The sequence below is a fragment of the Passer montanus genome, unplaced genomic scaffold, assembly GCF_014805655.1.
Source record: "Passer montanus isolate IOZ18808 unplaced genomic scaffold, ASM1480565v1 scaffold76, whole genome shotgun sequence".
In the NCBI taxonomy this organism is placed as follows: Eukaryota; Metazoa; Chordata; class Aves; order Passeriformes; family Passeridae; genus Passer; species Passer montanus.
In genome coordinates, this window is record NW_024372813.1 from 2,033,135 (window position 1) to 2,055,062 (window position 21,928).

At 48.7% G+C, this 21,928-nt stretch overlaps 1 protein-coding gene across 2 annotated transcripts in view; it reads right to left on the reverse strand.

Annotated features, from left to right (window-relative positions):
* Positions 1-21,928, reverse strand: part of LOC120512684 (vascular endothelial growth factor receptor kdr-like) — a 127,022-nt gene that overhangs the window by 43,401 nt on the left and 61,693 nt on the right. For both annotated transcript variants that reach the window (XM_039731264.1, XM_039731263.1), the window contains exons 10-12: positions 13,619-13,769; positions 11,075-11,180; positions 3,189-3,297 (exon numbers count right to left, since the gene is read on the reverse strand). In XM_039731264.1, coding sequence (XP_039587198.1) covers positions 3,189-3,297; positions 11,075-11,180; positions 13,619-13,769 — 366 coding nt within the window. The remainder of the gene's footprint in view (positions 1-3,188; positions 3,298-11,074; positions 11,181-13,618; positions 13,770-21,928) is intronic.

A 21,928-nucleotide genomic window follows, 5' to 3' on the forward strand; every position in this document is an offset into this window, starting at 1 on the left:
GAGCTGCCCTTTCCAAGGTGCAGAGCAGAGATTAGCCGTTAAATGAAATGAAGTGACACTTGTCCATGGCAGAGAATCCCTGCAGGAGACACCAGGGCAGCTTTTCCTGGCACTGGGGAGTTTGCAGCCTGCTTGGAATGTCCTTTGGAGCTGGAGGTGGACAATGACATCTCTGAGCATCTGATGGCTCACCCAGGTTTAAATGGGATCTCTGGAGTCAGAGCAGGGGTCAGATCTTGATTGGATTGACACAAACTAGGCTTAAATGGGATCTCTGGAGTCAAAGCAGGGGTGGGAAAGGCAGGCAGGGGTCAGATCTTGATTGGATTGACACAAACCAAAAATCCTGGAGTAAGAGTTGGGCCAGGACACAATGGATAAATCCCTTTCGGAGAGACTGCAGAGGGCTGCAGAGGGACAGTGACAGTCAGGACATCAGCAGGAGGGGCTGTCACTGCATCATGAGATTTCTCATCACTCTGGACCCCTTATAAGGTTTGGATTCTGAGTGATCTCCAAACCCTGCTGACCCCTCATGAAATGAACTCTGCTGGCAGAGAAATGCAAATTTAAAAATAGAGCCCAGTGCTAATTCTGGTGTCCGTGGGAGTTTTTGTGGGGGTTCTGCAGTGGAAGAACAAAATGGTTGCTGACAATTACTCCACAGGGATAAATTAATTTTTCTGAAATGAAGGTGGTGGTGAAAACATCAGACTGAAGTGAGCACATCCCCAGAGAGCAGCCTGGACAACACCTGAGGAAGTGTCCCTGGAACACTCTGCCATGTCCTGGGAAAACATCTCAACCCTGCCCCAGTGGAACAGGGATTTGAGGGAGTTCAGCCTCTGTGTCATCTTCAGATTTCTTAGCAGGGAGAAGTGAGTTAAGCCCAATTCAGCCAGAAGGTCTGAAAGCAGCTCAGGGAGCAGCAGCTTGTTTGTTGGTAGGAGATAATGGGAGAGCAGGTCTTTAAAATCAGCAAATTTCTGAATGAATTGAGGGGTGCCACACTTGGAGCTGCTTTGCAGAGAGCTGTGAAATGCTACAGACATTTCCCAGATGTCCCAAAGTCCCACATGTTGCTCATGTGCTCTCAAGCTCTACCCCAGCCTTCACTCAGCCCTGAGGTTCAACCTGCACAGAATGAACCTCCTCAAAACCATAAAGTGACCGGCTTAGAGCTGTTGGGCCTCCTCTGCCTGGAACCTCTCAGGCCCTCCCTGGATGTCCCTCAACACTGAGACAGGAGAAAACTCCTGGGCAGAGAAACCTGGAGCTGCTCCAGCTGTTCCAGGTGAGAGGACAACCTGCAGAGCTCTGCCCATAGCCTGGCCCTGCTGGAGCAGCAGTCAGAGAGGAGCCTCCCACAGCAGGTCCCTGCTGCTGTTCGCTGCTGCAACATGACCTAGTTTAGCACCAGGACAGCCACATTTAGAAAGTTTTCATTCCTTTCTAATCCATAAACACCACTATTTTTAAATACAGCACTTCCAAAAGCCAGTCATGCTTGGTCAGCGTTTGCCTCTTCCCCAGAATGGTGCAGACTCCCAGTTTTCCTTCACAGGCTGGAATACATCTGTCTGCCAAGGCCAGCTCACCTCCAGCTCTGCTTGGGTGAGTGGAGACATTCCCACCATAACCACTGTCAGTAATTTCACCCAGTGATTCATTTCCTTCATCATTCAAACTGCATGATTAAACCACTTGTGTCTTAAAACATTGCTAGATGGATCTTCAAATAAAAAATTTGAAATATGAGCTCACCGTGGGTGGAAAAAAACCCCTACATAACTTTATAATTAAAATAAACCAGAGTTGTGCAAGGTGCATGGGATGATCTAAGCCTTTGGATCTGACCTTGTGCTCCTGGCTGATTTCTTTGAGTTTAGTCACCAAGTGTGGCAGTTCTGTGTTCAGCTGGATAACCCACCCAGACACAGCAGCTGGCAGAATTCCCAGCAGGACACTCAACACTTGGAAGGGGTGAGGTGCAAAATTAATAGCTGGTCTTCAGCTTGCCTTGGACATCTTGGGGACCTCTTATACCTGAGCTGTGTCTCCCAAAAATGCACCTTGAAGGGCATTGCCCTGAGGAAATAAGAGTTACAACTTTGGGAAATATCTTTTGGAGGCTGAAAGCCTCTCCTGTGTCCTGTCAGCTCTTATGGAGGTGAAGTCTTTTCCCTCCATGGCTCCTGCTTCATTATTGTTGGATGGCATTTTTCTGTTGGCACACCAATGGGAACAGTGTTTGGTGAGCCCTTTTTTGGCTGGAAGGATTCGAAAGGTGCTGAATTCCTTTGGAGCAATGGTGTCAAACAAGCCAGGAGGGAGGAGAGGCACAGGAGTGCAGATCCCTGCCACAAGCAGTCTCTGCCCTCCCAACTTGCTCATGGGCAAGGAACCAAGCAGTGAGAATCAGACATTTACTTTCCAGGACACTTCTGCACTCTTTGTTCTAAAAATCGATATTTTGATGCAAATCCTGCCAGCCAGCATCCACTCATCCAGAAAGTGAGCACAGAAATGTTTCAGTTTGTTCTGGGTGAGCACTTGAACAAGGCTGTCCCTGGACTCTCCTCTCTTTTTGAACTGCCATCTCTCCTGAAAGCATGATGTAGATCTTGATCTCACTCCTAAAGAATCTCTGTGCTGAAAGGTTAAGTGGATATTTGTTTGGATTTGTGTTCTTTGGAGAACCTCCTCCCTGCACAAAGGGCACTGCAAAGGCCCAGGCAGGGCTCCAATGTCACAGTGCCACCAGCCCTGGACTGGGCTGCATCCTGGCCTTGCTCACCTTCGTGTGGCTGCTGATTTCCTTGGGGACCAACCTTTCTCCTGGCTCAGGGAGAGGCTCCAGGCCTCTGAACACCACAAAGGCCTCGGCTTTGCCAGAGGTTTCCCAAGGACAGCGCTCAAATGTCACCAGTGCTGCTTTAAGGCACAGAGAGAGGGACTTGAGGCTGCAGCTGCAGCTGCAAAGGGCAGAGAGCCATTGGGGCTGGTGCTGGACATGCCCAACCTGCCTTGGGTGGGGTGAGCAGCCCGGGACTGCTGCATTGGGAGTGATCCTAAAAACAACACACAGGGATGGCCAGGAGGCTGAACCAGCACTCAGCAGCAGCGTGAGCCTCCCAGGGAGCTCAGAGCAGCAGCAGCTGCCTGTGCTGAGGTGTTTGGTTGCTCACCTGACACGTAGAAGGAGATGCTCCGCTCCTCCTCGCCCACCTTGTTGGCAGCCACGCAGTAATAGATTCCTGAGGCACTGCTGTCCTCCGTGGTGAGGGTGCTCACAATCTGCCCACAAAGAGAACACAAGGAATGGCTCTGAGGGTGTGTGAGGGTAGAAACGCTGTTAAGAAAGTTGTTTCTAGTTAATAGTGGGTGAAAGTCCCAGATGAGTGCTGCTACTTGGGTTTTGTCTCTCCTCATCTCAGCCCAGCTAATTATCTTCCCTCCTCGTTGCTAAACCTTACCCTTCCTTTTTTCCCTATCTTACCCATGAAAAACAGGGTCCTCTTTTGAGAAAGTGCCAAGGTCTTTGTGTGACAACATCAAGCAAAAGGCTGTTGGGAAGGGCCTGGAGGATCCATCCAAACACAGTCCCACAACCATCTATTCCCTTTGCTGCTTTTCAGCTCTTGGTTGTGTGGGGAATATCCACATTTGCATGGGAAGCAGCTAATTCCTATGGATGTGGTACAAAGAGTACTGCAGCATTTTGCTTTTCCCCTCAGAGAAGAGAAACAATGAGTGACCCTGGAAGCAATGAGCCCCTTGATTCCAAAACCCTTCCTTGGAGCTGCACAGGACTCGTTCAGGGGAAGGAAGCTCTGGAGAAGCTGCCAGTGCTGTAACACTTGGCAATTGCAGAAAGGGAAGAAGGAACACTTGTCCTGAGCTTCACCACACCAGCAAAGGAGGGGGCTCTGTCACTCCTGGGGCTGAGCTCAATCATGTCCTTAAGAACTTGTGCTCCTTTAACCTCCCAAGGCCCAGCCATGTGGCACTGCCCTGTCCCTGTCACAGTGCAGCCTCTCAGGCTCACACAGGAACATCCACAGACTATGCCTTTAATTATTCCTTGTGTTCCTTTGGAGTGTGAGCAGGGCCTGAGCCACTAGGATAGAGATGTTCTTGCAGGATTCCTCTGCTTCCCCTGCAGCCATTCACCTGAGGAGCTCTGAGCCCTCACATTTGGAACAAATATCACTTTCTTTGCCATCCTCTCTAAGGCCTTTGAGAATCAAAACTTTTAACACCCTCTGGCCCTTTGTCCTTATCTCCGGAGAGCTCTTTGAAGTGCACAGAAGCATCTCTGGACTTTCTTTTTAATATCCTAAACTAAACTCACACAAGACATTCCTTTACCCCTCCTAAAGCTGCCCTATGAGTGTGTCTAGAGCTGTGTGGGATGAATTTTCTGAGTTATTTAAGATTTGCTGAGATCTGGCACTTTAAATCCTGCAGGGAAATGAGTTCCAAAGGTTTTGATCCCATGTGCATTTGACATTCTAATGGTGAACATTTGCAGCAGGATAAGGGCCGAGTGGAAAAGTCTTTACTTTTCATGGTAAGAAAATTTGGGGATCCCCCAAATTAAGGGGTGAAAAAAGAGAGCAGCAAACCCAACTCCCTCTGGTGTCCAGCACAGAAAGAGCTGTGCAGTCCTGAGTGATTTATGATGTGAAAATAGCTCTGCCTTGGCTATAAAAGCAGCCTGGCCATGAAAGCAGCCTGCTCCTCCTCCTGGTGCTGGTCCTGGAGCAGTGGCCCAGTGCCATGGGCTGGGAAGGAGCACATGTTCAGAGCCCTGAGCAGCACTTTGGAATTCCTGCTGAATCAGGACCAACATCTTTCTCCTCATGGCTGCTGGATCTGAGGATTTCATGTCTGGGAAGAGCAGAAGCCAATATAAATGTACGTGCTGAGGACAGGAGGGGATACATTTGGACAGCTTTTTAACAGTAATTAGTCTTCCTAAGTGACAGCTCTAGCTGGGAAGTGGAGGATAACGCTGCAGAGCCAGGCAAAATCATAAAATATCCATTTTGGGACATGTCCAAAGTGTTAGGGGTGACACTGTGGCTCTTCTGAACACTGATGCAATGCCTCAAGCTGCTTGGTGGCCCAGAGGTAAATGCTCATGAGCACACACACAGACAGATGCTGATATCTCCAGCTCCATAACTCAGGAAAAGTCTGACAGGGCAGTGGGAAAACAGAAAAAGAAAAAAAAAAAAGGCAAATAGCTATAACCAGACCTCATTGGAGCTAATCTCAGTCATGTCTAGATATGAAGGTGAAAAAGATGGTAAATGACAGTGGGAAACAATCTGGGGACAAATTCTTGGGGGAAAAAAAAACTACTGAGGAATAGAGGAAAAAAAAAAAAACCAAACCACTGAGGAATAGAGAGAAATTAATTTTCTTGTTTGGATGCTCCAGTCGTTGTTGTGCACTTGGATCCCAAATCCTTACACACCTGGGCACCAGAGATCAGGCACTTCCCTGCCTGGGCCCACAACTGGCACCTCCCAGAACCCTCCAGACTGTGACTTTAAAACCAACAGCACCCAGTAGAGATCTACATGTGATCCCAGAGCTGGCAATTCAGGATTTTGAGCGATTTTCTTGTAAGATGAATCCCTTGAAGTCACTGTGTATCAACCTTTCACTCCAGCCGTGTGCTCCTTAGGGTAAATCCCTAAGCCTGGGAGCCCAGTTATCTTTCCAACATCTGAAATAAAGTTCTCAGTGGTCAAACTAACCTAATCCTGGTTGGTTTGGTAGCTGAAATTTGAAATCTGTGTGTGTTTGGTCACAGTGGCAGGTTGGGATAAGGATCTTCTTCTTCTAAATGCCATCCCTAATGAAAAAATGGTTTTAACATGAGCACCCAAACTCAGGGATCTTTTCCCATTATTAACAGTGCAAACTGTTGGACTCTGCAGGGGCACAATCCCAGAATCTGGGGACCTTTAGTAGACAGTGGAAAAATTCTGAGGGGATAATCCCTGTGTGTGCTTAATCCCTGCACCTGGAGAAGTATTTTCCACTCCTGGAATCATAGCCAGGGTAGAAAAGCTTGAGACATGTTGGAGTGAGTCCAGAGGAGGCCACGGAGCTGCTCCACGGCTGGAGCCCCTCTGGAGCCAGGCTGGGAGAGCTGGGGGGGCTCACCTGGAGAGGAGAAGGCTCCAGGGAGAGCTCAGAGCCCTGCCAGAGCCTGAAGGGGCTCCAGGAGAGCTGGAGAGGGACTGGGGACAAGGGATGGAGGGACAGGACACAGGGAATGGCTCCCACTGCCAGAGGGCAGGGATGGATGGGAGATTGGGCAGGAATTGTTCCCTGGCAGGGTGGGCAGGCCCTGGCACAGGTGCCCAGAGCAGCTGGGGCTGCCCCTGGATCCCTGGCAGTGCCCAAGGCCAGGCTGGGGCAGACTGGGATAGTGGAAGGGGTCCCTGCCCATGGCAGGGGTGGCACTGGAGGGTCTCTGAGTCCCTCAAACCCCAAACACCTCTGAGATTGATTCCATGATCAAGGCAGGGCTCACCCCAGAGCTGCTTCTCAGAAAACACAGAGTGCAGCACTCTGCTGAGCTGAATAATGATTGATGTGAAACCTGCAACTGCCTTAAAAATTTGTGCCTCTGCCCTGAAAATGCCATCAATGAACTGTTTACAGCCTGGAAATGTGCAGTTTCCAGCTTCCCTGTCCCTGTGAGCAGCAGTGCCATAGGGGCTGTCCCACCCTCAGCTCCTGTGCAGGCAGCACTGGCAGGAGGCTAATTAATAACAAATTATTGGCATGTCGTGTCTAGACATCTTCCTAGTGGGAGCTGGATGGGATCCTGGGAGTTCACTGCATAGCAAACACATCCCAGGCTGCATTGCCTGGGTTGGATTTGGAATTAAGGACTCCATTTCCTATTACTTAACCTAAAGGCCACCCAATACTGCGAGCCCAAGGAAGGGATTATTAGCTAATAAATAATTACTAGGAAAGAATAAACTAAGTTTAAAGCTCAATAAGCAAAGGAATAAAATGACTGATTTCTGAAGAACAACTCTGACAAGTAAATAGAGCTTGCTGCTGGGAAAACTCCTGGTGGAGTAGTTCAATAAAGTCCATATGTAATGTTCCTGAACTGATAAAAATAAGTTATTTTAGAAGCAGCCAAATAACATTCCCCAGCCGTGCACTGTGAGTGTTTTAAGACATCTTGTAGTAAGGACAGAGCAACGAGACCTTCCTTAAGCTGGAGCCAGCATGAATTAATATCTCTTGTTATTCCTTGCTTTCTCTTTCCTTTGTCTAATCCCTCCCCACCCGAGAGCTGTAGTTAACAATCCCTCTTCTTTCACTTCGTTAGCTCTCCGTGGGCGAGGATGAGGAGAGCAAAACGTGGGTGGAAAACTTCTCAGCTGTCTGACTCTGGCAGAGCTGGGCTGGAGGTGGCTACAGGGAGATGGAATTACAGAACTTCAGCAGGGACCTGCACAGAAAGCACTCAGCTCACTGCTAATCCATCCACTTGAGTGGCACAGCACGGCACTTGTTTGCACAGCCCGACAGTCCTGATCCAGGACTGGAGTTCATTCACTCAAAACATGCTAAAGGATGGACTGAGGATGAGTGAGGAGAGAAGCCTGGGAGCTGGCTGAGAACTTCCAGCTTTGCTCCCATCTCTGGCAGGGGATGTTCTGTCCCTGGGAAAGGGGAGCAGCCAGTGCCTTCCCCAGTGTGAGCAGAGCTGGTGGCAGCACTGGGAGGTCAGGAAAGCTGCTGGACTGGGCTGGGGACTGGGATAACTGGGGGTTAACTGTGGCATGGAGGGACTGATCACCCTCCAGCCCCTGGAGCAGGGGGGTAAATCCTGGCTGGTCCTGAGCAATCACCACCCCCTGCTCCCTTCTTGTGACTGCAGATTTTTTGTTCTTTTTGTTCCTTCAGGAGGTCTAAACTTGGCATTTTGGTCAGGAGTGGTTGTGAATTTAGGAGGTCAGGGAAGACAAAGTTTCTGCTGTCCCTGCTGCTGGTAAGGCCAGCAAGGACCCACCAAGGACAGTTCCCTGTGCTCCAGTGCCTGACACACCTGTGCTGATCCCCAGGGAGTGGCTGCTGTGTCCCACCCCCTCCCTGTGCCTGTCCCCTTCCCTGGCACAGCCTGGCGTGACAGGGCTGGAGAAGCTCCTGGAAGTGACAGATTTGAACAGCCTGGCTGAGCTGCTCACACACTTCTCACCACACACATCCCACTGCTCTAATGGAGACTTTTTGTTCCTTCAGGAGGTCTAAACTTGGCATTTTTGGGTCAGTTTTCTTGAGTGGTTGTGAATTTCACCAGCAGAAACACCCACGTGGCCTGGCCACTCTCATATAGACATGAAAGGGAGAAAAGAGATGAAAAGAACCCCCAGAGAGAGCTGAATTATGCATGAGTCTTGCTATTCCCTTCTGCTGGTCCCAAGCTCAGGCCAGTTTGTTATTTTGCTAACAGGAAAGAAAATAAAATAGCAACCTAGCTCCTTGTGACTTGAAAAGTCAGGCAATTCCTGCAGTCACGGGTGCTACACCTGGTGTAAAAAAGCAGATTCAGAGGAGCCATGCAGTGCTTTAACTCCCAAAGTGAGAAGTTCAGTGACGACTCCAAACCCCAGGGAAAATGAAACTATCACAGTGCAACTGCCTCAACTGTGTGACCATTTCATTGGTCACTGTTTGACCAAAATTTTACTGAAGTGCATCAAAACCTGAACCACAACCTTGTGCTTTTCCTCAGGAGTGAGACTCAGGCTTAGGAAGGCAGGAGGAGGTGAAATTCACTTCTCTGTCTGTGGAATACTCATGGAATAATCATGATGAGGATGATGACAAGAGAGCTCAATTTTACATGGCACTTCTGTCAGGAGATGTCTGAAGAGCTTCATGTGATCAAAGAGCACCAGGGGTTTGCTGGAAAAACCCATGCTTGCTACCCTGCCAGCTTGCTTTGGGCAAATTTCTGGATCTGGTGATTCCAGGGGAGTTATTCCATGCTTTTAGCATCTCTATCAGTTAATGCAAGTTTCCACGTGTGGCTGGACCAGCTTTTAGTGCCTCAGCTCCCAAGGGTGAACTCTTGGGTGCTGACAAATCCTAGAGCCCAGATGAATTCCACCTTCTGCCCAAGACTCCAGTGCTCATGGGACAGCTCAAATCCCACAGGAAAACCCCCAGCCTTAGCTAATCCCAGGTTCCTAACACAGTTCTTGAAAGCTCAGACTCCAGCATCTTTATTTTTTCATCTCCTTGGTCAGTGTAGGTGAATTACTTGCTGGGACATGCTGGGAAAGGATTGGCTGGTTCCTGTCTGTTCCATTCCTGGTGGGAATGGAACTGATAAAAGTCTAGGAAAAGTCTGAAGACTTTTTCCTCAGACACTTAAAAAAAAATTATATTCTATAATATAAAGACTCCAATTAACACAGAGCCTTGAACTTCAGAAAGGGGGAAGAGAGGAACTGTCTGCAATGTAAGCAGGGAGTGAAACCTGAGATTCCTATACTTTAGTTATATTAATTTGAATAAATCTTAATCAGGACATAAGAATTAATAGGAAGCACCTCTGACTGTGTTTTCAGCCAGACAGAAGAAGAATGAGTATACTATAAATTGTAAAATTATGTAGCTCCTAACTTTAATAATGAAATATGTAAAAGCTAATTATATATATATAATATATATGGAGACAAACAGTAGCTCTGGGAGTCTCAAAGCTCTTGTCAGCCTGTGCAGCAACCAAAAAGTCTTAGAAAAAGAAGAAACTTTGAAGGTAAATGTCACCAACCTCCATTTTTATAAATAATTAGCACTTTTAGGGGATTGGTTTTACCTAAGGTGTAAAATTCTTAAAGAATACATTAAAGCCAGAGCTTAAGGGGCACTATGCCATCTAAATAAACCCAATTTATAAATATCTCCCAGCAATGGAAAAACTCAGGAATGAGAGGCGGACACTGATTTTCTCCTTCCCAGCCCAAGCTCCATGTTTTCAGAGCTCTGGTTTGGATTATGTTTAGAACTGGAAAGTCTCCTGAGAAAGAGCAGATGGCTGAGGCACTGATCCTGCCAGATGCTGATTTAGTCTGGACCCAGTCCAGAAGAGCACTTTAGCTTTGTGCTTAACTTTAAGCACAGGACTAACTCAAGGATTCTCCCATGCTCAAAGGTGAACCAGGATTGGATCCAGCACCCTGCAGGATCAGACACTGAACCATCAGACACTGGAACATCCACCTCCAAACCTGGAGCTGCAAACCCACTCCTGCAGCCAGCAACGCTGCAAGTCCAGCAGGTAATCCCAGCCAGAGCCCAGCAGAGCCAGGAGCTCCACATCCACTGCACAATCCCAGCCTGGACACGTGGGACATCAGCCAGTGTCACCACAGGCACGTGGGGGACACTGGACAGGTGATCCTGCTGGGATCTCTGCAGCTCACACAGGCAGGCTGATCCCAGGGCTGCTGGAAGGGGGAGCAGGCAGGGAGTGCCCAAGGAAGGTTGTCCCTCCTTCATTGTTCCAGGGAAGTGGCTTCAACCTGAGACCTGCACGCTCTGGAAATCAGAGCAGGTACCTGTGGCACTGTGACCACACCTGGTCAGCTCCTGCTGCTGGGAGTGGAGGGAACAGGGCAGGACAAGGTAAGGGGGGAGAGGACAAAGGGGGCCAGGACACAGGGGGCAGGACAAAGTGGGGCAGGACAAAGAGGGCAGGACCAAGAGCTCTCCAAGTGTTTCATGAACTCAGAGTCCTTATCAGCGTTCACATCATGGCACCCCTCGAACTGAGCCATTCTCACACTTTCTCAAGGCTGCAGGAGACACAGAAGGTTTTGACCCAGAAGTCTTGGGAGAGTTTAAATAGGGTGGGTGACATCATTCCCAAACCCCAGCACTTGTAAACAGCAGAGATCTGGGATGATCCCAGTGCTGGGGAATTCCAAGCATGCAAAGAACCCTCAGCAGCTTGGGAACCACGAGCTGGGGGTGAACATCCCCTGACATCATCCCCAGACCATCCCACACATACCTTTGTTTTATCCCCCTGCCTCATGGGGGTGTTCTCAATGCTCCTGATCTTGTTTCCTATGACTGTGTTCTCTGAAACCACAACTTTTGGCCCCTCAGGATTGCACCTGGAGGTGGAAAAGCAGAGATGGTGTTCAAGGTAAGCAGGGAGGTGTATTGGACTGAGAAAATGTCAATTTTAGACAATAATCTTAGGTCTTAAATACTCCTAAGAACAGTTGCTGCTGGAGTCTGTTACATCTTTGTGAAATTCCTCCATTCCTTCTTTGCAACGTTTCCAAATTATTTACAAGGCACCTTGACAGAGGCAAACAAAATCAGTGCATGACCAGCAATGAACCCCCCAATCTTTGCAAAGATTAGAAATGGAAAATGCTGGCCAATTAATTAAATCATGTGAGTTTTATCTGGCTAATATAAGTTATATTTCCAAATTCAAAATGCCAGTCACTCCAAACTGTGGGGAGGTGGATGTTGCTGAGTGTCTTCTTGTGTTCAGCTTCCAACAGGAAGTGTGGGCTGAGGGAGTAGAATGGATAAATACTGGGATAGAACAGCAGAAGGCCCCTTTAATGCTGCACATTCCACAGAAGACATGTATCAATCTTCATTTTGGAAGATGGGCAAGGAGCAGAGTGTGGAACACGTCATGTGGGAAGGTCCAGCTGCACCATCCAGGGCAAAAAACTTTCCTGTTTTCCTCAGCTTGGTAAGACTAAGCAGACACACAGCTCTTCTCATTCCTAGAAATGCAAAGGCTTTGAGCCCACCACGGCGTCTCAGGAGGTAAAATGGACTTTTATAGGTGCTGATCAAGGGCTGATGCTGCAGAAAATCTCTCCATAAATCAGCTGTGCCTTTGCCAAAGCCACACAAAGCACAGGGGCAACACCCTGGGCCAGACAGGGGGTTGAGGCTCTCAGAAGGGTCTAATTAGAAGATCTTGAGGGACTTCCTGCAAGGCACAATCCTGTCCTGAGGATGAAGGGGAAAAGCTCAGAGGAAGTAAAATCACATCCCAGCTCTAAGGAACAATGCTGGTGCTCAGGGATTCAAAGGGCACTGCTGAGGCAGAGTGGGGGGAGAGAAAGAGAGAGAGAGAGGAAGTCAGACAACAGAAGGAAATGGGGGCTGTGTCATTTCCCACAGGAATCCTCCTCCAGCTTCTGCTGCAGCAAGATAAGGCTGCCCCTGGGGCCAGCAGAGGTAGAGCCACTCTGCAATTGTATTTAAATTGATAAGATCAGAGAGCCAGAAAGCTGCAACAAGGGTTATGTGAGGTCCTTTGCCACCAGGTCACTGGTTTGGATCTGGCTGAATTCAGCACTCATGGCCAATTCTCTCCCCCTAGACAGAAAGGTCTGGAAAAGATTTCGGGTCACCTCTGTGGTTTTCCTAAAGGATGCAGAACCTGTTTCCATGTGGTGATTCCACCCTGCTCTCGTTGAACCCCTCCCAAGCAGAGTCCTGTGCCTCCTGCTGTTCTGCAGTGCCCACAGTGCCATCAAATCCCTGAGGCTGTCCCCCAGGAGCAGTGTAACTGTGGATACCTCCCTGGGGCAGGCACACAGGGGCACTCCCAAGCCGAGGCTGCATCACCCAGCATCCCTGTGCTGTACAGAAAACCTGGGGAAGCATTCTCCCTGATTTCCCTGTCTCATGGCTTGCCATTCCCAGCAACAAATGAGTGAGAAAATAAGGCACTATCCAGCAACTTTCTCCCTTGCTTTCTAGATCTGTCTTCATTTTTATAATGGGTGGAAAAGTGATTTCATCCCTGTCACTGCAGTGAGGAGCTGAAGTGGTCAGAATTGTGCAGGACCTGGCTCCAGCACGTGCCCAGGGGCTCGGGAAGCAATGGGCATCAGCCCAGGCCTCTCTCTGCAGACCCCTCTGCTCAGGGAGCTGCAGGAGCAAAGGGAATGTCTCCTTAGGCAAATCTCCAAAGGCATCCTGGTTTTCCCTGGCTCCCTTCCTCTCTGGCAGCTTTGACCCAGTGACTGCTGCATGTTCACACCTCAGCCTGCAGCACAGAAGGGTCCCCAGCAAGACACAATTCCCTCTCCCAGCTTCAGGGACACCACAGAAGGCTGCCACAGGAGCCTGAGCCCAGTGTGCAGAGTGAAGACAAACCTTGGGAAGTGCCATGAATCGCATATGGATTTAAGGAAGTCAAGTCTTCAGCAGGTTTGTCTGGAAAAGCTCTTGTAGGGCAAAAAGTGTGTTAGCTCTGCCCACAAAACCTGCTGGCTTTCCTTTGTCAAACATTCACAGCATTCAACAGGGCTAAGGAAAGTCAGAGGGGCATTGCTGGTCATGATAAAGGAAAATTCAATGATCTTTAGTCACTTTAAACTTATTTAACACAATTCAGGCAATGCACGAGGTGCACAAACACAACCAGATGCCAGCTGGGCTCAGAATCCTGGAGATCTTCACTCTGCTTATGATTTTAGCTCAGATAATTAGGATGGAGTGGAAAGAAAACCTGTCTGGAAATACCCAACAATTGAGGACCATGTTCATCCATGGGGAAGTCACTTACAGGGTGTCTGTGAGGCTGCAGGGCTGCCACTTCCACTCGATCCTTGGCTCAGGATTCCCACTTGCTGTGCACTGGATTTCCTGTTTGCTTCTCAATTCCACCTTCACAACCTTATCAAAATCTGTTTCCTTTTCATAGATCTTGGGTCTCTCTAAAGACAAAAAATCCACAAAATTCAAATGAGCAAATTTACATCCATAAAAGGTTTTGTAACATTTTGTTGGGAGAAGTGATGATCCAGTGAGGCTCCTGATATTCTGGGGATTTCCCAGCAGCTCTGAAAGTATTCCTTCACAGAAACAAGGCTGTTTGTTGTGGTATTTCACAAAACACATTGCAATGCTACCACATTCATCCTAATCCCTTTCAAGTGTTGTTGGGGACCTGCTAAACTTCTGGAAAATTCATGCCATGGAACATCTCTTGGTCACATCTTGGCTTCAGGATCAGGATCAGTCCTGGACTGTGGACAAAATGGAATTGGAGGGGTGATGTCCCTTCCTGAGAGGAACCTTTTCAAGCAGCTGCAGTCACCAGGTCCTCAGGGATTTGGGAAAAAAACCATCTTTTTCACCTGAAGTCTTTCCTTTTCTGTGTGTGTGTAATGTGCGCTGGATGGAGGGGAGAAGAGAGTGAGGAAGGAGTGGTGTGGGGAAAACACTTGGGAGAGAAATGCCAAGAAATTCTCACCAACCACGGTGAATGCCATTAAAAATGTCACGGCATTACTCACATCTGGAGGGGCCGCAAGATCACACCCTCAGACTGGAAATCTCTCAAGAGCAAACTTTTTGTGACACTTTCAGGGCTGCTCGTTGCCAGCAGGAAAGAAATGCTTTGTCCTGTCTCCTTCCAGCTCCCACGGGAAGGCACGGAAAGGAGAAAGAACGGGAAAAAAGCCCCAAAGTGAACTGAACTTTCACTAACCTCGGACAGGGTGGGTTTGAGGCTGGGGTGAAAGCACAGGCTCTTCCCTTGTGCAGACAGCTCTGCCCATCCCTGGCCATATCTCTTTGTCTGCTTCTCATAACAGGAAATCAAACAGATTTATTGGTGGGGTCCCTCTGTGGGACACCCCTGTGCAGCCAAGAGGGGCTGCTCTGCACCGAGGCCTTCTGACAAGCTGGGAAGTGAATGTAGATTAGATTTCTATTTTTTGGGCTAACTTATTTTTTCTGCTGTCAGGGAGGCCCCAGATATGTAAATATGAGCTATTGCCCACCTCATCAATCTTGAGCCCTTTCCCTCTTTTTTTTAAATAGGTTTTTTTTCCTTCCAACCCTCTTAGGAGAGGACTGACCAGGCTGATCCCATGTCTTGTTGGGACTCTCACTTGGCATTTCTCATGGTCAGGCTCTGAAAGGTCTTCTGACCTCACCAGTGCCTGAAAACACATCAGTATTTCCTTCTCCACCCCATGGAAGCATTGACTGGAGTAGGTTCAGTCATATCCCATCCTGTCATAAAACACTGGCTGTTTAAAGGACCTTCAGTAGGTCCTGATTAACATTTCCCTTGAGAAAGCCAAATGCTGGCCTCTGCTTGGTGTGGTTCTTGTTGAGCTGAGCCATAGGATTCCATGTGCTTGGAGATTCCTGAGCAACTCACAGCACAGATTATTGGGACTAATGGTGAATTTTCTTACACAGCATCTCATTTCCTATCAATAAATGATTTCTGATCATCAAAATAATTCTGTACATTCTTCCTGGAGGGGGAAGCACATTTTTTATTACCTTGGACATTTTGTCTTTTCAGTCTCAAATCCCGTGCTTGACATGTCTGGCCTGACCTCACAAGTGTGATTGCACTTGGAGAGAGACTCCAAGTTCAGTGTGAAAGGTTACACAAGTGCTGTGTGAAATGTTACTCAAGTGTTGTTGTTTGGGCTGTAAAAGCAAAGCTTTACACGCTTGGGCAGGGGGACTGGTGTTTGTGTGTGAGAAAGAGCATGGGGAGACAGTGACTGATCACAGTCAGGACATTCTTCTGTATTCTTGGTTGACTGTCATTTAAATTGTCCTTCTAAAAAAGAAATAATCATTTAACTTGCTCCACTCTAAGAAGAACATACATGAGTGAGGAGTGAATTGTTCATGCCACAATTATAGCACTATTAAATATGACTTGGGACCTAAAATGAGTCCAAATGATTCATCAATTGAAATAATCATTATTTATGATCAAGCAATTATTTTTTTTAAGTGTGAGGGGAAATGCCTCTCCATCTGTTCTTTCACATAACACAGGTGGGGTGGTGGTTGATTGTGGGCACAAATTCAGAGAGTGAAGAGATTTTCCAAGTGTCTGTGCCCTTCCCCTGCAGAGTGTGGTGGAGGTGGTGTCACCCTGCAGGTGACCCTGCTCACCTGGACAGGACAGGGACAGGCCCTGCAGTGCCCCTGCTCACCTGGACAGGACAGGGACAGGTCCTGCAGTGACCCTGCCCACCTGTACAGAACAGAACAGGGCCCTGCAGTGACCCTGCTCACCTGGACAGGACAGGGACAGGCCCTGCAGGTGACCTTGCTCACCTGGACAGGACAGGGACAGGGCCCTGCAGTGACCCTGCTCACCTGGACAGGACAGGGACAGGGCCCTGCAGTGACCCTGCTCACCTGGACAGGACAGGGACAGGCCCTGCAGTGACCCTGCTCACCTGGACAGGACAGGGACAGGCCCTGCAGTGACCCTGCTCACCTGGACAGGACAGGACAGGGCCCTGCAGTGACCCTGCTCACCTGGACAGGACAGGGACAGGGCCCTGCAGTGACCCTGCTCACCTGGACAGGACAGGGACAGGGCCCTTCCCCACGCCCCAGTGCTCCCCTGTCCCTGCAGGGTGCTGGCCCTGGAGCACTGAGGGTTTAGGGGGTGAAAGTGGGGTCCTCCTATGGGGGATATTTCCTGGGATGAAACTTTTCCAGCCCCCTGCCCACTGCCAAGGCCATTTCACCTCTGACCGTGCCCCTGCAGGCACCTGAAGCTTTGCCCTTCCCCTTGCTGGGCCAAATCCTGTTTACAGCAGTTGCCTCCATGGGTGATGGAAACCTGATTTTAATAGTTTAGAAGTTCTTTAATGAAAATTTTCATTTTCTCTGGTGGTTTGTAGTAATGTAGATGTATAAAATCCCTGCTGTGGTGTACCTGCATTCTTGCCAGCCTCATACCATATTTTCAGAATTCTACAGTCATGCTCTAATCTGTGCTAACAGTTGTGAAGAGAACTGGTTTCTGTGGTGGGCCTGACCTTTTGGATTGGCTCAGACTGGCTGCTTCCTCAGGGCTGGCACCTGCACAGCGTGCCCTGTGGCCAGCTCTCACCTCAGCCTGCAGAGGGGCTTTGAGCCCAAAGCCTGGCATCACGGAGCTGCACCTGGCAGAGCTTCTCTCTCTCACATTTGCTCACTGGGCAGCACAGGGGCTATGCACAAACCCTCAGCCCTGCTCATGCCCAGTGTGGGCAAGGCTGGGGGTACCAATCCTTCTGCAGCACTGCCAGAGCAGCTTTTTCCATCCCTTCCTTCCCTCTCTATCCCCCTGTGGCTTCTCCCCTCTCCTCCCCAGGACCTGCTCCCCAGCCCCTCCCAGCCCTTGGCCACGGCCGTCCCCAGGCTGAGCTCTCTCAAGCAGAAGCCAAACAAACCTTAAAAGCTTTTTGTCCCTGGCTGTGTGGGGAAGGAGGGCTGTGCAGATGCCTTTAAATGCATCCACAGAAATGGCTTTTCGTCCTCTCTGGCTCCAAGTGTGGTTGTGTCCCCAGCTGGCCTTGCAGAGGTGCAATTGCTGCTGTGAGAGCTGACCTGAATAACTAAAGATTTGGCTGCTGCTGCACTGGGAAATGCAATCAAAAAGCACTTCTGCTTACTGCAGGTTTCAAACTGATCAGCATTATGCAAATCTCACCTTCCTCGCTGCTGTTATCCCCAGTTTGTGGCATTAGGAGCAGATCATATGTACAAGGATTAGGACATGAACCCCTCTGCAGGACTCTTCCTGAATACCTTGCAGGTGCCATGAGGGGTTCTACACTTGTCACCCAAAGGAGCATCCAAATATAGAGGACAGCACAGAGAAAGTTTATCTGCATTTTCTAGAGAAACTCTGCATCCCTTTCAGTGCCCTCTGACTGAACTGCTGTTTATGCACTTTCCCCACTACCATTTAAACTGCTTCAGAAAATCTTTTCACATTAAGCACATCATTAAAATAACATAGAGAGGCCAGTGAAGCATTAATCTCAACCTTAGATACTTTGCTGGACAGGGGGCTTCATTAGAACCCTTGATGGAGCTGCAACTTGTGTTCCATTCATTTTTTCTGTTTTCCAAAAAATATTTGCACTTGGGAGCCTTCTATCTGATGTTTGTACAGTACTTAATGGAAGTACAAGTGAATATTCTGTAAGGTAGAGAGGAAACTTGCTAGTGCAGGCTTGGACTGGGAAAGGGTGAAATTTCCCCTGAAGTAAAACCCAAAATGACAAAGTTGTCCAGGTTCATTTCACATTTCTTTTCTTTCCTTTTTATTAAAAGGAAAGGAAAGAAAGAAAAACACTGAGTGAAAATGACCTGAAAACACTTTGTTTTCAGACTGACCACTGCACTGTGTTTGAGCCTGGCTGATTTTCGCTGGGAGTTTTTCTGGGGTTGATTGTTGCTGGTTTGTTGTTTTCCCCATGCCCTGCACCCAGAGCTGCTCTCAGGTGGGTGCACAGCCTTGTCCCCACGGTACCTGAGAGGAAACAGCTGAAAACTGTGCCCAAAATCTCTCTGTGAGACATCACAGCCAGGAATAGAATTAGAGATGGGATTGTAGCCCTGCCTCATCTCCAGCTGCTCCCTTGTGACCCTCTGGAATGGGCTGGGAATGCCAGGGCTGGGAGAGAAGCAAGGCACTTGGATCCTGGAGGAACAGATATTAAGAAAAAATCCCAGGGAACTTGACCTGCCCCACAGGCAATTTTGGTGTTAAAATGGCAGTGCAGCTTGGTTTGCAGTGCCATATTATTTGAAATAAAATAGCACCTAGAGGTATGGAAACAAAAGGCATCCATACTCTGACTTTAGTTACAGACATTCCAAAAATGCCACTTAAAAAAAATAAATCGGGATTGACTGAGGAGGATCAGCCACTTTAATGTCTGGCCTAGAGCTAAGGCAGGGAGTAACTCAGGGAAGCTGGTCTTACTGGAAGAAGGGGGCATCTGAGTCTGGACAATTGAATGACACAAATGATATCAGAAATTCAGTGTTAGTAGGAATTGGGTAGCTGGTGACTTGTACTTAGAGTGGGTTTTTCTGACCTGTGTCACTTCTGGATGTCTCTCTTCCCAGAGCAGGAAGAAATCTCTTTTCCAGTGCTCTCCCAGAGCTGCCATTCACCCCCAGTGCAGCTCTGGGGCAAAAAAGGGGTTTCTTGCATCTGTCTCTCCCTATCTTATTTCTTACAGAGTTCAGAAGGAAATGGGTAATGAAGAACTGTTCATTTTAAGCACAGCAGGCAGTTTTCCAGGATTTTTCTCTCTGTCCCCTTTGCCTGCTTTCTAAAAATCAGTGAATGTACCTGCAGGTTGGCTGAGGGACAGCATGGGAAGCCCAAGCAGCCACTTCACCCCTCACTGTGGCTTTTAGGGGCTGTCAGACCAAGATTGCTGCTGCAAAAATGTGACTTGAATGCTTCAGATCCTTCTGGCAAGATCCAGCAGGCCCCCACCTACCTCTTCCTAAAATTGCTTTGGCCACTTCCAGAAAAATGAAAATAGCTCATCTGACTTTTTCATCAGGGGCTCTCCTGGGAGCTGCAAGTGTGCAGGGTTTGGATGATATCAGGGAGAAAACTTTTCAGGATTTGTTCATAAATGTGCAGGAAAGGGCTGCTGCAGCCTCCCTGTGCTCTGCATTTTTCTTTCATAAATCCCCCAGAAAAAGTTGTTTCTCTCCTCCTGTGCCTGATGAATGAGGCTGGAAGCATGGACTGGAGTACTGTGTCCTGCATCCTTGAGCTACAGACACTACTCCCAGAACCCAGGAGGAAAGCAAAGCCTTGGACTTGGAAACACGTTGGAACAGTGGCTGGATGGGTTTTATTTGGGAATTTCTAGTTTAGCTCAGCTGGCCCAGGAGATGGAAAATTCGATTTTCTGTTTTGACTTCTCCTGAGTGGCTCATCCTCTGAGGAGCTGGGCAGGAGCTGGATGTGCTCCACAAAGGAAACCCAACCCTGGCAGGACTCCTGGGGAAGGCCAGCATTTGTGTGGCTCAGTCCTTCAGCTGAACATCAGCAGGATTTCACTAAGAATCCAACAAAATTCTTTCTAAGTGTTCAGCTCAGGGATTTCAGTGACCCTCCCACACACAAGGGACTGTGGGATGTCCCCTGTGTCCTGCACTGGCTCTAGCTGAGATCCCCTACCCTAAAAGCAATTTTCCTCTGCCCTGGCATAGCCCAGATGCATTCACCTCATCCCCAAGGCTCCTTCCCCTCTCCCTGCTCTGGCTCTGGGGGAGGTGATGGGGTTTTGTTCTCCACCACATAGTTCTTGGCTTTTGTGGAGATCACTGGGGACTCCTTTCATGTCCACTCATCCCTTGCAAGCCAAGGAAGGTCAGGCACAGAATCGCCTTTGATTTTTAAACCAAAATATGAAGAGCTGGCCTGACTACAGAGTAGGGCAATGTGCATCATTCAGTGCTGTGGAGCTGCTCCTGCCTGCTAACAAATCGAGGTGTGACCAGTACCCTGCACCCCTTTTGTTCCAGCCCTTCCCTGGAGCGGGGAATTCACAGGAGCCTGAGTTTCTGCTGCCTGCTGTGGAGGTTATTTCCAGCCCTTAATCCTGCTTTTCTTACAGATACAACACAAGCTTGGGGGATCAAGGACTCTACGAGGGAATGCAACTTCAGTTGGCTGGAGCAGCTGGAACCCAAAGCAATATTTGCTGGAAGAGCCTTGAGGGAGCACAAGAGAGAAACTTTGGGACAAAGAAGAAAGACAAAGTGGTGAAGGAGCTTATTCATCCCACTTTTGAATTAGCCCGTGCTTCAGTACTCTCCTCACTCCCTAGGTGGTGGCCAGAGCACGCTGGCTGCTCCAGCAGAGCTCAGCAGGAGCCCTGATGGACGCAGATGAGTTGGACAAGGGTGAGGATGAAACACAGCCTGCTTGCCCAGAAATAGATTTGAGGGCGTTGTTTATGTTTTGTTCTGAGACTGCTTTGCACTCCAGCCCGGAATAACTCTTTTCTCCCACATTTCTCCTCCTTGGCTGGCTCAGATTTTCAGCCACCAGCTGTTTGCTAGGATTGTTCCTTCTCCTTGCTCCCTCCCTTCCAAATTCTTCAGGACATTATTTTCTTGAAGCTTTTCTCAGTAAGAATTTAATCAAACAAAACAAAACCACAGCAACCCACCGCTTCTTGGACAGTGTTTGATGTGTAAATATGTAAAGAAGGAGTGTTTTCAAAATGCAATCAGCTACCTCCTGGGGACCTGAGTCCTACAACGAGCCAAGGTGACTCCACACAGAGATATGTGCTCCTGCAAGAATAAATTCCAGCTGCAGTGGGAGCAGGGGTGACCAAGGCACAGCTAAGCCACTTCTTACAGAGGCATTTTTGGAATAGCAGCACGATTCTCCTCCAGGCCAGGCAGCTCCTTTCTGGACCTTTTTCTCTCAGTTCCCACCCTGCAGCTCTGGAGTTATTTGCCCATTTTGCTCCCTCTCCACTTGATCCCTCTGCAGGTACTCCTCAGTTTTGTGACCAAATCAAGCTTTGGGGGAAATGTTTGACTCATTCCCATGGAGTGAGACACCCTGTGCCCATAGTGGGGCAGAACTCTGGGGTTTCTCCCAATTAAATACCAGGAGGTGACTCCAAGGAAAGCTGCAGCAGTGCAGGTCAGGAGAGACACTGCCCACAGGGCTCAGGCAGGGCATTTCTGATCTCGTTCTCATCCTGCTTAAAGGGTTCTCCTCTGCTGCCATTATTAGCGAATAAAACACACTGCCAAAATTAATACAGAGCAATCTAAGGGTCAAGCCCTGCTGTTGTTTATACTTTGTTTGCGCAAAACAATTCACAACGATTTTAACTTCAAATTTCCTCTGCACCCAGCCCAAATCTGCAGCTGATGGCTTTGTCACAGCACGCTGAGTGCCAGCTGAGTACCTGGGGCACATTAACCATGGATTGTTGTGAAGAGACTTTCAGAAGAGGGGGCTGTGTGATTACTGATCATTTCTGCACTGCAGTGTCCCCGTGCAGCAACAGAAAACATTCAAATGGCATTTCTCTCCTCATTCCAAAGT